The sequence below is a fragment of the Cottoperca gobio genome, chromosome 14 (genome assembly GCF_900634415.1).
Source record: "Cottoperca gobio chromosome 14, fCotGob3.1, whole genome shotgun sequence".
Lineage (NCBI taxonomy): Eukaryota > Metazoa > Chordata > Actinopteri > Perciformes > Bovichtidae > Cottoperca > Cottoperca gobio.
In genome coordinates, this window is record NC_041368.1 from 13,598,888 (window position 1) to 13,613,333 (window position 14,446).

General features: G+C 41.1%; 1 protein-coding gene across 5 annotated transcripts in view; it reads left to right on the forward strand.

Annotated features, from left to right (window-relative positions):
- The window catches only part of abr (ABR activator of RhoGEF and GTPase), a 123,634-nt gene that overhangs the window by 72,545 nt on the left and 36,643 nt on the right, over positions 1 to 14,446 (forward strand). For all 5 annotated transcript variants that reach the window (XM_029447365.1, XM_029447366.1, XM_029447367.1 and 2 more), the window contains 7 exons: positions 448 to 616; positions 2,300 to 2,419; positions 2,705 to 2,780; positions 2,869 to 2,973; positions 6,312 to 6,386; positions 12,238 to 12,335; positions 12,443 to 12,574. In XM_029447365.1, coding sequence (XP_029303225.1) covers positions 448 to 616; positions 2,300 to 2,419; positions 2,705 to 2,780; positions 2,869 to 2,973; positions 6,312 to 6,386; positions 12,238 to 12,335; positions 12,443 to 12,574 — 775 coding nt within the window. The remainder of the gene's footprint in view (positions 1 to 447; positions 617 to 2,299; positions 2,420 to 2,704; positions 2,781 to 2,868; positions 2,974 to 6,311; positions 6,387 to 12,237; positions 12,336 to 12,442; positions 12,575 to 14,446) is intronic.

Sequence of the window (14,446 nt, forward strand, 5' to 3'; positions counted from 1 at the left end):
TGTGGTTTAAATGAGCATGCTTTTGAAGTATGACCTCACATTTCTGTTCTCTCAATTGGCCAATTGCATCAGGCAAGATGTAGCATGCTTTTCTCTTCTTTTTAAATATTTTATTAAACTGAATATTTAACTTTTTTATTGTAATGATGTGTATCAATTACAGCACATGTCTTTACACCACAGTGAATAATGACAACAATATTAATACATCTTTTCTATTTGTCATGTCTGGTCAACGGCCATCTGGGCAGACTTCATTTCATTGATTTTCTATTCATTCACAGATGTTGTTACATGTATTTGTACTGCCTTTGGTCTGTAGATCTCTACAGGTTTTAACTCTTATATAGAAGGAAGGATTTATTGTATGATTCTTTGACTAATTGTGTTTCATATTCTCCTATGTTCCCCCGTCCTTCCATCCTTTCCCTCTCTGTGAATCTGCAGTCGCCATCAGCAGTATGAGTGCAAGTGGTACATCCCTCTGGCGGACTTAACGTTCCAGACCCTGGACGACACCGACTCCTCGCCCAGTATCCAAGTCCTGCCTGAGTACGAGATTGAGGAGATGAAGATCAAGATCTCAGTCTTAAAGAGTGAGATACAGAAAGAGAAGGTAATTCCTCGTGGCTTTTACTGGCATGTGAAACTTGTTCTGCTTTTGACTATCTCTGATTGGGACTTTCGTCATTAGCTGAGTTCCTATTATAGGAAACACAAATTCATACAAGTGACTCAAGAGGGAAGTTTTGACTAATGTGTTCCTGTGAAACTTCAATAGATCTATTTGTTTATTATGGCATACGCAGACTTTCATGGAAGTGATTGCAATGATTACTTTCTGGGAACGCCGCACCTTCCTTTTGATTCAGTACTTGTCACCCACACCTTTGTTTGTCTTACACAGGGTCAAGGTTTAATGTGGCGTGAAGGAAACCTTTGTGACTTTATGAAACACAGACGGATGACATCGGAAAATGTATAAACCAGATCATCAAACTGCGGAAAACTTAAAACCAAAACATGCCTTTTCTTTGTAAAACAAAAAGTCCCCCCTTATAGCCAAATTGATGTGTGCAGCGTGTGACATTGTTTCAGCCTATCACGTCCCATCAGTGCTGAAACATTCAGTTAGTGCCAGAGGTTCAAAAAAGAAAAGATGCTATAAGCGTCCGACAGTTACAAGTCTGTACAGTAATACACCCCGACGCCCCCGGCTGAGACACTGAAGGCTTCAGGAGCAGAGTTCCCCTCTCGCGGCGATAAACTCGCCCACCCGGGGCACAGCGAGTGACCACGGCCGGTCTTTAGAGTCAGAGGAGGCCACAGAGATTCTGCTGATTGTATCCAGGCTGTGACTCGAGGCTTCCTGGTGAGGCCTGGGAGGATGTGTGCATTTGTTTTTCTTCAATACTGACAAGAAGCTGAGATCCTTGATTTACTGTATATATAAAGACTCACAGCATGGCGCTCACTTTCAGGCGCTTGTACACAGTCTTTCTCGGAAAATAGGAAACATATCATGAAACTGATACCATGCCGATAACGGTAATGACACATAAGTCATAAAACGTTTCAAGTTAAATGTTTATAGGTCTTTTATAAAATGGTGTGTAAACTCGACACAAAACCAACGCCACAGAATATACTGGTGTTTTATTCAGTGTATTACTCGATCATATATATATTTATAATACAACATCCAACAAACCACAGTTGTGAGTGAACAAACATTTGATTCATGTTACAATCACAGTTCAGTTTCTTATTATCATTTAAGATAATAGAGTAGAGAAAACACATGTGGATAGACCTCAGCATACTGTATATAATGTCTAAAAGTCAGATCTCAGATCTCATATTAAAATGAAAATAGCCTCTAATATGTTTGGTGTAACAAAAGCTTTGCTAATCCATAAATTATAATCAATGTTTGCTTTATTCTTTATGTTTATAGCAAACTTAAACCAATTATCCTCAATCTAGTGATCATCTTTTCTTTTTCTATTTGTTTTTCTATTGTTTTACCAATAGTAAAATAACCTAAAGTCATTCAGGGATGTAAATAGAAAGTAATATACTGCCAAATGTTAACATTTTGGCAAATGTAATGCATAATGGCTGTTTGCAGTGTACCCATGAACGTACAGAGAGCTATCACTGGATTACTTTGCTATCCAGCCTCTAAAAAATAGTTTTTTAAGAGTTTCTTCTTCTGTATGAATGTTTAGTATTATACTTGACAAAGGTTTCACTTTCAGGACTAAACGAGATTGTAAATGTCTGTTTGTGTGTTCAGAAAGCACCGAAGGGTCAGAGTCGCGTCGAGCGTCTGAGGAAGAAGATGAATGAGCAGGAGTCGTGGCTGCTCCTGCACTCTCCCACCATCCCCTTCCGCATCCACAACAAACATGGAAAGGTAACGTGTCACTCATCCTGTCACCCTCTGAATCCATGTAGCTGCAACACTCGAGTCTCACCACTAGAGGGAGACATGTACCTTTCATAAGAGCCCTTTGTTGTGGATTAGATTTAGGTTTCCAAATTAAAATCAAAGCTTTTCTACTGGTTTTAAGTTGCATGTCTGCCTCTACTTTCTGTATGAAATCGGCAATTCTCTAATACCAACAATTTATTTCAGTAATAGTTTTAGTGCAGAGATGTCCTTGATGTTTCTGACAGTTTCTTTTCTGTGTGTATCCAGAGCTACCATTTCCTCCTCTCCTCCGATTACGAGAGGTCAGAGTGGAGGGAAAGCATCCAGAAACTCCAGAAGAAAGGTAACGCCGGCCTATTGGCCATTTCTGTCCTTACACAACATTTTGTGCTTCCTCTCAAAGTGCTTTAAAACCACTGTGTGTTTCTCAGACCTCCAGACGTGTTTATTAAGTTCTGTCGAGCTCCAGGTCCTGACCAGCTCCTGTTTCAAACTCCGAACTGTCCACAACATTCCTGTCACGAGTAACAAAGACGGTAAGAATCACTCGCACTCAACTTTTTTCTTGTCCTCTTATGTTTGGATGCTTTGTGTGTTTCTATTGCTTTCTCCTCTTTATTCTAGACATTCCTCCTTCCTCTCCTCTCTGCTTTGAGTTTAAATTCACACAAAAGTGCCTATTACACTCTCAGCGCAAAAAAAGCCACATAATGAGAGAGCGGGGCCTTGCAGCAGAGAATCTAGGTTACAATATGTTTCTCATCTAGCTCGTAGCAGTCAATGCCACGCAGTGTGCCGGCGGTGGCCTGTGCTGAGCTCGCGGCTCCTAAATGTTTGTTTTTGCTCCAGATCTCCGCGTTGCACCACTTTCAGAGGCTGGTGGTGACATTAAAGCCATCTGGCCGACCTACTCTAATCCCCCTGAATGGCACAAGGGTCTCTGCTTTCACGCGCACACACAACACACATGTATATCCACAGAGCTGACGGAGGGCTTTCAAAGACACTGAAAGGCACACTGTCTTAATCTGTCTCGCATCATACAGAAAAAAATATATCCATGTTTGCTTCTTATACAATAGTATCTCTGTGCAAGTGAGCCGTTATTTTGACATCCAATCCCTTTAAAGTGCTGATCATAGGGATTCTTGATTTTTATGATGCATTCTGGGACACAACGGGGAACTAGAGGGAGATATGTGCTTCTTTTCTTTAGTACTCATGTTTGTCCTTTTAGTTTTTCAAAATAAACTACAAACTTATAACACATCACTTCCAGGTGAGGACCAGACAGCAAGTCTAAGCTTTTATTACAATTTATTTACATGGGTATGTTTCAGATTATAAATTTGAAGCTTACACTCTCTGTGCAGTTTAAATTTTGGAGCGGATCCGAATCACTTGGCAGATACATGCATTATCTTTCACTTATAGAAACAGCCTTAGCGGAGGTCAGTGCCCTCCGTTTCCATAAGTGAACGATAAAGTGACTCTGACCCGCTCCAAAATGTAATGGGCTCTTCCTCGGTCCGTGCTACACCAAGTTTCATTAAAATTGTGCAAGTTGTTTTTCCGTAATCCTGCTGACAGACAATCAAACCAAACCAAATACAGAACGTCCTTGGAGGAGGTAATAGTTATAATGGGCAAATATTACAATAAAATAGACTCATGCTTTAACACTGAACCCTCTACAGCAAGGGTGGGGAACCTCCGGCCTCGAGGTAATTCATAAACACACCCAAAACTAGAAAAAAAAAACAATAAATCTAGACAGCAATAGAATGAAACGAGCGACTGACTGTTTTTCCTGGCCAAGGTCAGGGTCCTTGAACACATCACAAGCGGAACGTGTCATCACGTGGTCACGTCATGTGCAAAAACTTCAATATTAAACGAGACGGTCATTGACATCAGTGAACGCAGCGTGGCGAGTGTAACAAAGAGAAAGGTGGATGCGAAATTTCGCACTTTCCAGGAGAAATGGACGAACGATTATTTATTTGAGGAAGTAAAAGGCCAGTGTGTCTAGTTTGTGTGGACGCGCTTGCGGTGATGAAAAAGGCTCTCGAGCGTCATTACATCACGAGACATGCCAAAAGAACGAGTGCGTTGGATAAAGTTTGGCCCAACAAGCAGCTCTCTGCAGAGCTGAACATAACAACATGGAAAGATAGAGAGGTAGACCACCACACCAAGAACAGACTGTTCCACCACTGCTGTGCAATTATCACTGCCATGTGCAATATTCACTTTATTTTCTATCAACCTCTTGGTACTTATATTATTTTTTATTCTATTTAATTATTGTTTACTGCCTTTTTACTTCATATGTTATTTTGCTGTGACAAGATACATTTCCCCGTTGTGGGACTAATAAAGGATTTCTGATAAAACAGAAAGATACATGGATCAAAAAGTAGCTTTCTTGCACAGCATATAAGAAAAGTTAAATGAATGGGCTGCGTCTTTAAAATGTTTGCAGAGGTTATGAGTTCAATAATTAGTACGGCCCTCGAAGGATGTTATAAAAAACGAAATGGCCCTTGATAGGAAAAAGGTTCCCCACCCCTGCTCTACAGCCTCTGGACGACAGGATGTTGGCTGGGAGGTGAAAGCAGTTTGGTTAATAACAACTGCTTATCGTCATCCAGGAGGTTTTTACTTACATCTCAGCTCGCTCGGCAAACTTAATTAAACCCTCACTTTTCTGCTATGTAAGAGGTCCGCCATTTTGCTTCCGGTCGTTGATATTTTAGCTCAGGCATCACGTCTTGTCTTAGACTTTTGAAATACTCCTCATTGTAAGGCAAACATGAACACATACCTCAGTGTCATGTGAAGCAGGGAGTCTCTCATAACTAAGAGGATGGATGATATTGCAGAGACACTTAAATACTCACTTTCATTTGACTCCTTTTGATAGGATGATCAATCACATTTTAGGTAATTGATTGCCACAGTTTATTGTTCAAGTTGGATGGGCCTCAAACTTGAACCTTTGAACTTTCTTCCTGTCGCTTATATACAACACACACACACACACACACACACACACACACACACACATTTAACCTGCTGGGTTGACTGCTCTCCTCTCAGCCGCCTACAATGGAGTCCTGCAGCCCTCCATCGTAGTTTATTTACCAGGAAACAGCCAGGCTTCAAAGGCCTCAAGCAAAGCAAGAGTGTATCACCTTCATGTGTCTGTCGGCGGGACGGGGGGTATTTCAGGCCACCCAACAAATGTCCACCCACGAACCTCCAGTGTGCGGCTCACTTGTTATGGTAGAAGACTGATTGTTGATGTGAGGTCGCAGACCGCTCTGTCGAAAGGTTGTGATAACAGTTAATTTTCACTTAGGTCCTCAAATGAGATCTTTTCCTCAGCCATTTTCTGTCTCTTCTCAAACATATAGTGGTAACTGGCTGTTGTAAGTTATAGGATGTTAATAATGCGAAGTGTTCCCACCGTTTTTCACCCAACCTAAAATGAATAAGAAGCACTGTAGGGCTGCGACGATTAGTCGACTTATCGATTAGTCGATGGACAGAAACATAATCCCTCTCTCTCTGCCTTTCCTGTCTATCTATGGCTGTACTAATAGGAAAAAATGTATCTTTAAAAAGAAAATAATCAGCAGATTAATCTATAATGAAAATAATCGTAAACCAATCGATAGAGGATGATACTGGACAGACACCTGCATGAAGAGTTGTTGGAGTGACTTTTCACTTATATTCCAATAAAGATCATAAAATCTAAAAATGTGTGTCTGAAACGATTCAGTAGTTCTCAATGTTTAATGTACACATTCTGAATGACTTTTAAATAAACAAACTGGACTCACTGCTCTGTGTGCTTGTTTTCCAGATGAGGAGACTCCAGGTCTGTACGGCTTTCTGCACGTGATCGTCCACTCTGCCAAAGGATTCAAGGAGTCAGCCAGTAAGTTGGCCAGATTCTTTTTTATTTTCAAACCACACTTGTGCACACACTCTCTCAGCATCTCCTCACACTGCTGTGCAGCTACATGTCTGCACAGCAAAACACATGATCCAGTCAATCACTGCAGTCTGTACATGCAGTTTCCGTCATGCCATGGCCCAATGCAGAGATGGCCAGACGGATGGAGTATAAGACTAAAGATAATGAGTGAGTGAGAGACAGAGAGTGAGTGACAGAAACAGAGACAGAGGAGAAGTGGGAGCCACAGTGGAATTCCTGTGGTTGTTTTCATTCAGCAGACATCATAAAAACACTCAAGGCACATGAAAAAGAAAGACATTTTTGAAACTGAACTGCTGGCAAACATAATGCCAGTTGTCTCTGGTATTATATCCTTTGTACAGCAATGTGTGCAGATACAGCTCCGTGTGCGTGTTTATTATCTGCCGAGAGTGATGTTGGCAGTACCGTGCAGACGTGTCCGTAGTGGACAGCTGCTGCTGCTGCTGCTGCTTCATTACACGTTGTGTTCTGCTGCACCAGTTCAAATATCAAATATCTGGAGAAGAGACTGAGATGAAGAAATGTGATTTCATCTGATACCATGAAAACTGGCCTGCTAGAATTTCCCGGGTAATGGATTGGAAACCTCCCTTCTCTGAAAGCCTGGCTGATCCTCTGTGGAGTGTGGAGATGATGGGGTGTAAAAAGGAAGAGTGTGCGTGTGTGAACGTTTGGTAGCTTTATTGATACAGTTTAATGTCAGTGTATCCAGTGAAGCGTGTAGAGGCGGGGTGGGGCAAGCATGAAGGTTGTGTGGGGTAGATGATGTGTTGCTGTTGTTAAGGTTCCCTCTGGTGCTGGTGATGATGAAGGTCGTTACAGAAGTATTTATACCTAAAATGTTACCTACTCTGTTCAATGGTCAAATAATCTTTGTAGCTAGTGTTATAATCTGTAAGTATAAAAGAAATTAAGTGAGCAAAATTGAATTATGAGAATTGTAGTGGAGAGTAAATGCACTTACCTTAATCGTGTTTACCCAATTCAAAAAAATTGACACAGCGTTTATGTCAATATCCTCTGGGGGATTTAGGCAGAGTTTATGTTAAAATCCTTTCTCGCACTTTTTCTTCCGTCAATCCTGGGATCGGTCACACCGCCCACTTGAAGAAGACAAGTGAGATGCAGTCAGACAGTTGGACATCCCACAGTATTTAAAGCATGTTGCATGAAATTATATCCTGATAGATCAAAGACCCTAAATGTAGCTATCAGCCCATATGTGCAGCTAACGCTTTAGAATTACCTCCATTAATCAGAGAGAGAGAGAGAAAAGACAATACTGATCAGAAATGCCACAAATCATTTTGATGGATCCGTCACTTCAGTTTATACAACACACTTCTACATTTTTATTCAGCTGTGTTCAAAGCGTTGCTCTGTATCAGAGTCTCATGCTGCTGCACCCACAGTGCTCCACTGCTGCACCCACAGTGCTCCACTGCTGCTCCACTGCTGCACCCACAGTGCTCCACTGCTGCTCCACTGCTGCACCCACAGTGCTCCACTGCTGCACCCACAGTGCTCCACTGCTGCACCCACAGTGCTCCACTGCTGCACCTGTGTTTTTAGGTGAGGAATTTGCTGTTCGGGTGTTTTTATACATTGTGCGTGCATGTGTGGGTAGTTAAGTGTTTATATGTATACTTGAGTATACATGCTGCGCCCATGATACTGAAAGAGCAAGTTTACCCAACCTTTTTATTGACCATTACAGCTGTTTATCATCAGTTAAACATTGAATACAAAAGTGTATAGAGCTTATTGACGCTGTAATCATACAGTTAATACATTCTATTACTACATTTACATTTTTCTTATAAATGAATAAATAGTCACTTCAAGCCTTGCGTCGTCTGGTTTAAAGTAGTGATGGATTATTAAAGTTGGTTCACTTGTGACATATCGAGATCAAACACCATGTGTTCACAAATATCTCTTCCCCAGTTTCCTATAAACATTTCACATTAAAATACCTGACTTCTTATTGCATTGAAGGTTAAAGTTGTGAGACAGTTGTGTCATCGTCAGAGAGTTGTTTTTACCCCCTTCAGATGTAAATGGAAGTTTGTAGTATCTTTTTACATCCCTGTAGAGTGCTGATTATGAAACCCGTCTAGCGCTGGCAGAAGTTGACATTTTCTCACACTCAGATGTTTTGAAAACAGCCTTGTGATGTTAGAGTTGGTGGGAGAAATTGTCTTCATAACACCGTGTCTGCTTCCTGTATGATTCCCTCCAATACCACAAATTACTCAAATTAGACAGTTTCCTCCAGATGTATCTTAATGATGGGATTAAATGTTCCTTTGTATGTAGACGTTGTGCGGTGATGTGTAATTGAGCTTGTGTGTGTTGGAGGTTCTATGTGGTTTTTCCGGTGCATAGTCGATGTCTCCTTCACTGTCTCTGCTTTAGACGTGCGATGTGTCCTGTGCAAGAATTCTGGAGCAATTTGCTGCTCTTTTGCACAACAGAGCGTGTGAAAAGTTTTTGCTTTTTGTTGATGCATTTGGTCATTATCAGCAGAATTCGAATGTATATTGATTTGAAATAGCAGTCATGATTGTGGTTCAGATTCATTGATTGAAAAATAACATAAGCATTTACCAGAATGTCTTATTGAAGATGTGTTATTTATGCCACAATGAGCTCCCCCACACTAGTGGGAAAGGGCTTTAAATTCAGCCCAGGGCAAAGTATTCAAACTGGGTCACAGAGGAAGGAACTGGGAGTCGAGCGTCTCCTAAAAACTCTATTAGAATCAGAAGAAATCTGAGTAGAGAGGTGCAAAACATATTCACTTTGTTCTTGGTTTATTTTTGAGTATGTGTCAACAAGTGGCAGTGTGCACTATAAGTACATGACAGCTGATGCAACTTGATGCTCGTGTGTTCAGATCCAAATTGAACCGCAACAGTTATTCAAACTCAGATAAATAATAAGTGTGCACGGCTACAGTAATCTGCAGTTAGTTGCAGTTAGTCCAAAAACACCTAAAGAGGTTTAAACATAATTCATATTTGATAACTAATAATGGAATAACAATGCAGTTGCTACCAGACGAAATAAATCTAACTAATACACTCAAAACCAATCAAAAACGTTTTTTTGCAATGGCCACTGTCTCTTTAAAAGTAAAGGGCAAAAACACTGCTATAAGTGTTCACATGTTCTCCTGTGAGTTCTGCCTGTAATCAAATCTAGCCATGGCTGCATGCATCCCCATTCATTGTTCGCATTGCTTTTATTAGTTTTCTCCTTCTGGACGCTGTGAAAACAATTCGATTATGCCTTCCCTCCTCATTTTATTCTCTTAGAAGAATATTTTCTCCTGAGGCCTTCTAGTGAAACATACAGACAGCTGCTCTGCTGGCTGGGACTTGTAGCTGTAGAGACACTGATTAGTTTAAGTTATTATCACTTGTCTCCTAATTCTGTGAACCCGCCGTTTGACCGAGCATTCAACACGGCTTCGGGCACAGATTAGCCTCCTGTGTAAAAACACACACACGCCAGGAGGGCTGCAGTGCTCAGTTTAATTGAGATGGAAGAGGATGGTATTCATTAACCCCTGCATTTTGGGGTCAGAGACCCCATGCTGACCAATTTATCCCCCTCATACTCTGAGCCTGACGGTGACCTGCCAGGAAAATAAAAACTTCCAGGCCTCTTTTAGTTTGTCCTACTTCTCAAAGTCCTCCTGGATCCACTGCAAGGACACAAAAATAGCTTTCTAAATGTGCCCTCCCTCGGTCCGGGCACATAAACCTATTTCAGATGGAGAAGAAATCGATTTCAAGAGAAAAGTGTGAGCTGCTCAGGACTACACTCTTCTCTATGGCCTAGATGAAATAGACCAGTTTAAATCACGTTTTTGTAGTCATAAAAAATGCCAAACTAAATTGCATCTGTGTGCTTTAGGATAAACTAGCTCGATCAGGTTGTAACTTCAAAAAGGTCATCCCACCTATACGATGCAGCAGACTCTGACAGGTAGTATTCTTTGGATATCGGATGTCAAAGCAGAGGCGACGGCCTTCGAGCTGTTGTGCTTCCGTACATAGCGGAAGTGTACGATAACTGCTTAACTCTTTATAAATATCCCCCAGATGGTCACGCCAAATTCCTCTCCACCGAACTTCCCTCATACCACCGGTGCTAATCTCTTCCTCACTGGGAGTAATTATGCCAGAGCCTTTCAGGATGCTGAGAAAACAAACACAGAAGGAATGAAACCAGATGGACTGAGATTCCACTGTACTGTATCGTCCTGTTACTGATCGTTTTATGGCCACATATGTTAATGTTTGCTCACCCAGGTGGTATGCTCCGTATCTCTCCATAACGTTAGCCGAGGCACAGGTCTGGCTATTGTTTTTCATGTTGCGGTGTAAACATATTCTCTGTCATTCTGCAAGTGTTTTGTATGTAAATGAGATTCAACCAGCTCCCCCTGCCCCTGCCTCTGTCTCTGGCTCCCTCGCCCAATCTCTGTGACTCTGCTGGTGAAAGGTCGTGCAGTATTTCTATCCATCATGCTGTCAGATGGAGGTTAGCCCGAGGGATCGGGTCCAGGCTACTATTGACACTTTACAGACAGCCGGCAGCGAACTCTGCAGGAACCGCTGCAGCAGCATTTAAGGAAACACATTAACAGACTTAATTGCTGCGTGTAAGAATTGAGTGCGAGCTGATCCCCGGGGAGCGCCGGCTGTGGTATGAGGATGTAAAGAGTGGAAGAGGGCCTGAATGATGTGATTACACAGGCAGGAGATTGATGTCCGTCAGCTGACAAACTACAACATATCGATAATTTAAAGGGCCTGTTCTACTTTGAAGGAACGTAATCTTTTTTGCCTTTTTAAGTTCACATTCATTACAAATCTGATACTTTTAGAATTAGAAATGCACTTACTGTCACGACGAAAAGCTTTTTTAGAAATTCTACTTTCAAGCTATTCTAATTGAAAATGGGCTCATAAATAAAAGTCAAAATATATTGAAACATAAAAAAGAAAGTTGGAATCATTTCCAAAATTCACAAGTCTGTATCTAATGAAATATTCGGCTTCAATCCTAAAAACAACAACATTTTCACTGCACTCAAAAAACAGTTTGCCCCCCCCGCTTGCTGCACACAAAGGGAGGCACGCTTCTGTATTAAGGGGTCTAGCTGCAATCAAACAGCAGCATAAATTACATTTTGGTAATTGCAATAACAAAATGTCCCCATTTCTTATGGTAATGATGTCATAAAATATGACTATAGACACTCAAAGCTTCATTTTAAAACCTCAATAAAAGCTTCAAATATAAAAGAAAATGACATTCAGTACCGCCATGGGTCGACAAAACGAGTCATTTCCTGATTGCACTATGGAAACTTTAAAAATGATTAAATAATGAACATAATTGTAAGTTGCAGGCCTGTTTTGAGTATAGCAATATTAAAACATGACTTATGTGTAGATAAACTAATTAACAAGACTGAATACTGTTGGCCTTTAATTACTATACATTATCTCCACACAATGACATCATAGCCCACTAAAGGTTTAAATGGCTGTAATAACTATTTAATGGCTGCACTTTTACTACGAGATGATAAAAAAGGGGATTAAGAGAGGCATTTCATTTGACCTCACAGTGTTATGCAGTATATGTTTCCGAGACGCAGTTATCATGATAATCATGTCACAATGACAAAGCACTCAAGAGACCCAAATGTTTTGTCAGTGCTCAGTGTTCTTGATGGATCCGTCTACCTCTGTGTGTTTCCTCCTAGATCTATACTGCACCCTTGAAGTGGACTCGTATGGATACTTTGTCAGCAAGGCCAAGACCCGTGTCTTCAGAGACACCACAGAGCCACATTGGAACGAAGTCAGTGACAAATACGACCCCTTTTATTGTACATTGCTGCATTTCTGTCACTATGCAATTATAGCTAATGTTTTATTCTCCTTTTCTGTATACGTGTGGTTGAATAGGAGTTTGAGATCGAGTTGGAGGGCTCCCTGTACCTGCGGATCCTGTGCTATGAGAACTGTTACGACAAAAGCATGCTCAACAAGGACGACAACGAAATTGTTGACAAGATCATGGGAAAAGGGCAAGTCCAGGTAAGAGGACAGCCGCCGAAACAAGCCACACACAAAGAGAGATGTCTGTCCTCTTGGGGACATTTCCCGACACGTGACTCATTTTAATTAGCTGTCTAGCCTCGACGCACAATGGTGTGGTTTTTCCGTGGTGCCCTCTAATGACGCTGGTTGGGTTAATAGTTTGTTTAGGGGGGGTTCCCCGGTCTTGTTGTAAGAAATGTTCCTATAAAAATCCCTTTCAGTCTTGTTCACTAGATCCTGCCTACACAATGAAATCTGTGCTTTCTCAGGGTCACGGCAAAACCCTGTTCTCCACCCTGCTCTCGTTGTTTAGATGTTGCATCAGCAGAGGAGTCATATTTCCATTTTTCCAGAACTTCTTCGGATAATCTGTTTGGTCAAGTGAAGCTTGACTCCCGTCATTTTCCCTGCAATTGAGTCAAATTGCTGCTTTTTCCGTTTCCTCCTCTGCAATCGACAGAATTGAATACATTTAGTCAACTCTAAAGGGTTTTAGCAGCTCTCTGTCCCTTTGCTCAAGTGAAGCATGTGTCAGTGCCAGAGGTGAACTCATTGCAGGTTATTTTTGAACCTGCTTCTGATACTTTCACTCTCCAAACTTTTACAGAAGATAGAAATCTTTAAAAACTTTTTAAGATTTGTTTGTTGCTCCTGCTGCATGTAAATACATTTGTAGTCGCAGGTGAAAGAAGTATCGGTGACGGGTTGCACTGGGAATACCAATTTCCTGTCTAACATAGAGAGAAAGTGGGGCAAATATCAATCATTAAAGTTATGTTGCATAATAAAGGAAAGGATGCATGCCAGAAAATATCTCTTATGTTCTGTGTTGTTTATCCTCAGACCTAAGTTCATTTCGTATATCTTTCAAAAACACCCACAACATATGTGTTGTAGCATTTCCTGTTTGGCACCACCACTACATGCTTTTCTCCTTCAGTTTGATGATTTGTGTACTTGAGTGTTGCCTTTGATGAGTGATTGTGCACCCGACAGGCGTGCTTTTCTTTTCAGCTGTATCAGATCCACATGCATCTGAAAGTGCCATTGGATTTATTCTGCTTATGACTGTGGATGCTTCTGAAATAATTAAACATCTCTTTGCCTGTGTGAATGTGTTAAAAGGGTCTGTGCGTGTGTAAAGTAATTGTTAAGGCAGGAAAATGACTTCTTCCCAATGAATTGAGGTACTCCTCAGTTGTCACAGACAATATCTTATAGAACTAGTTTACCTCCATTTTTTAAAGCAGAACCATAAAGATGAATATTTGATTAGCTGTCCTTAGTTGAAGGGACCATCCCAACTTTCCCAATAAGTTTCTAGAGTGGTTCATCAAAGGTTGAGCATTGTATCTTATATGATAGTAAAACCCACCCTCTCTGGCATGGCTGCCAGTCAGAGAGACAAACGCTGCTGCTGCTGGGAACATCCACTTCCAGCCAACAACAGCCAAAAAAACAAATAAACACACCACATGTTCTCTGGCTCGCTGTGACAAGGGGAAAATAGAGAGGGGGGTAGAAATAGAGAGAGAGAGAGAGAGAATGGCATGTTCTGTCCCAGACTCTGAGACGGTGGGAATGTGTGTGTGTGTGTGTGTGTGTGTGTGTGTGTGTGTGTGTGTGTGTGTGTACTATTGTTAGATGGTAGAGAAAGAAGTGGAAGATTTTTATAAAGAGACAGTCTCCACTAATTGTCTGTGTAGTGCTGCAAAATTGAGTTAATAAGTCCATCGACAGAAAATGAATAAGTAACTATTTTGATAATCATGTTAGTCAATTTTAAAGCAAACATGCCAAATATTGGCTTCCTACATGTCCAGATTCGATGCTTTTATTTGTCATCTACAGTGCGATGATGAACTGAAT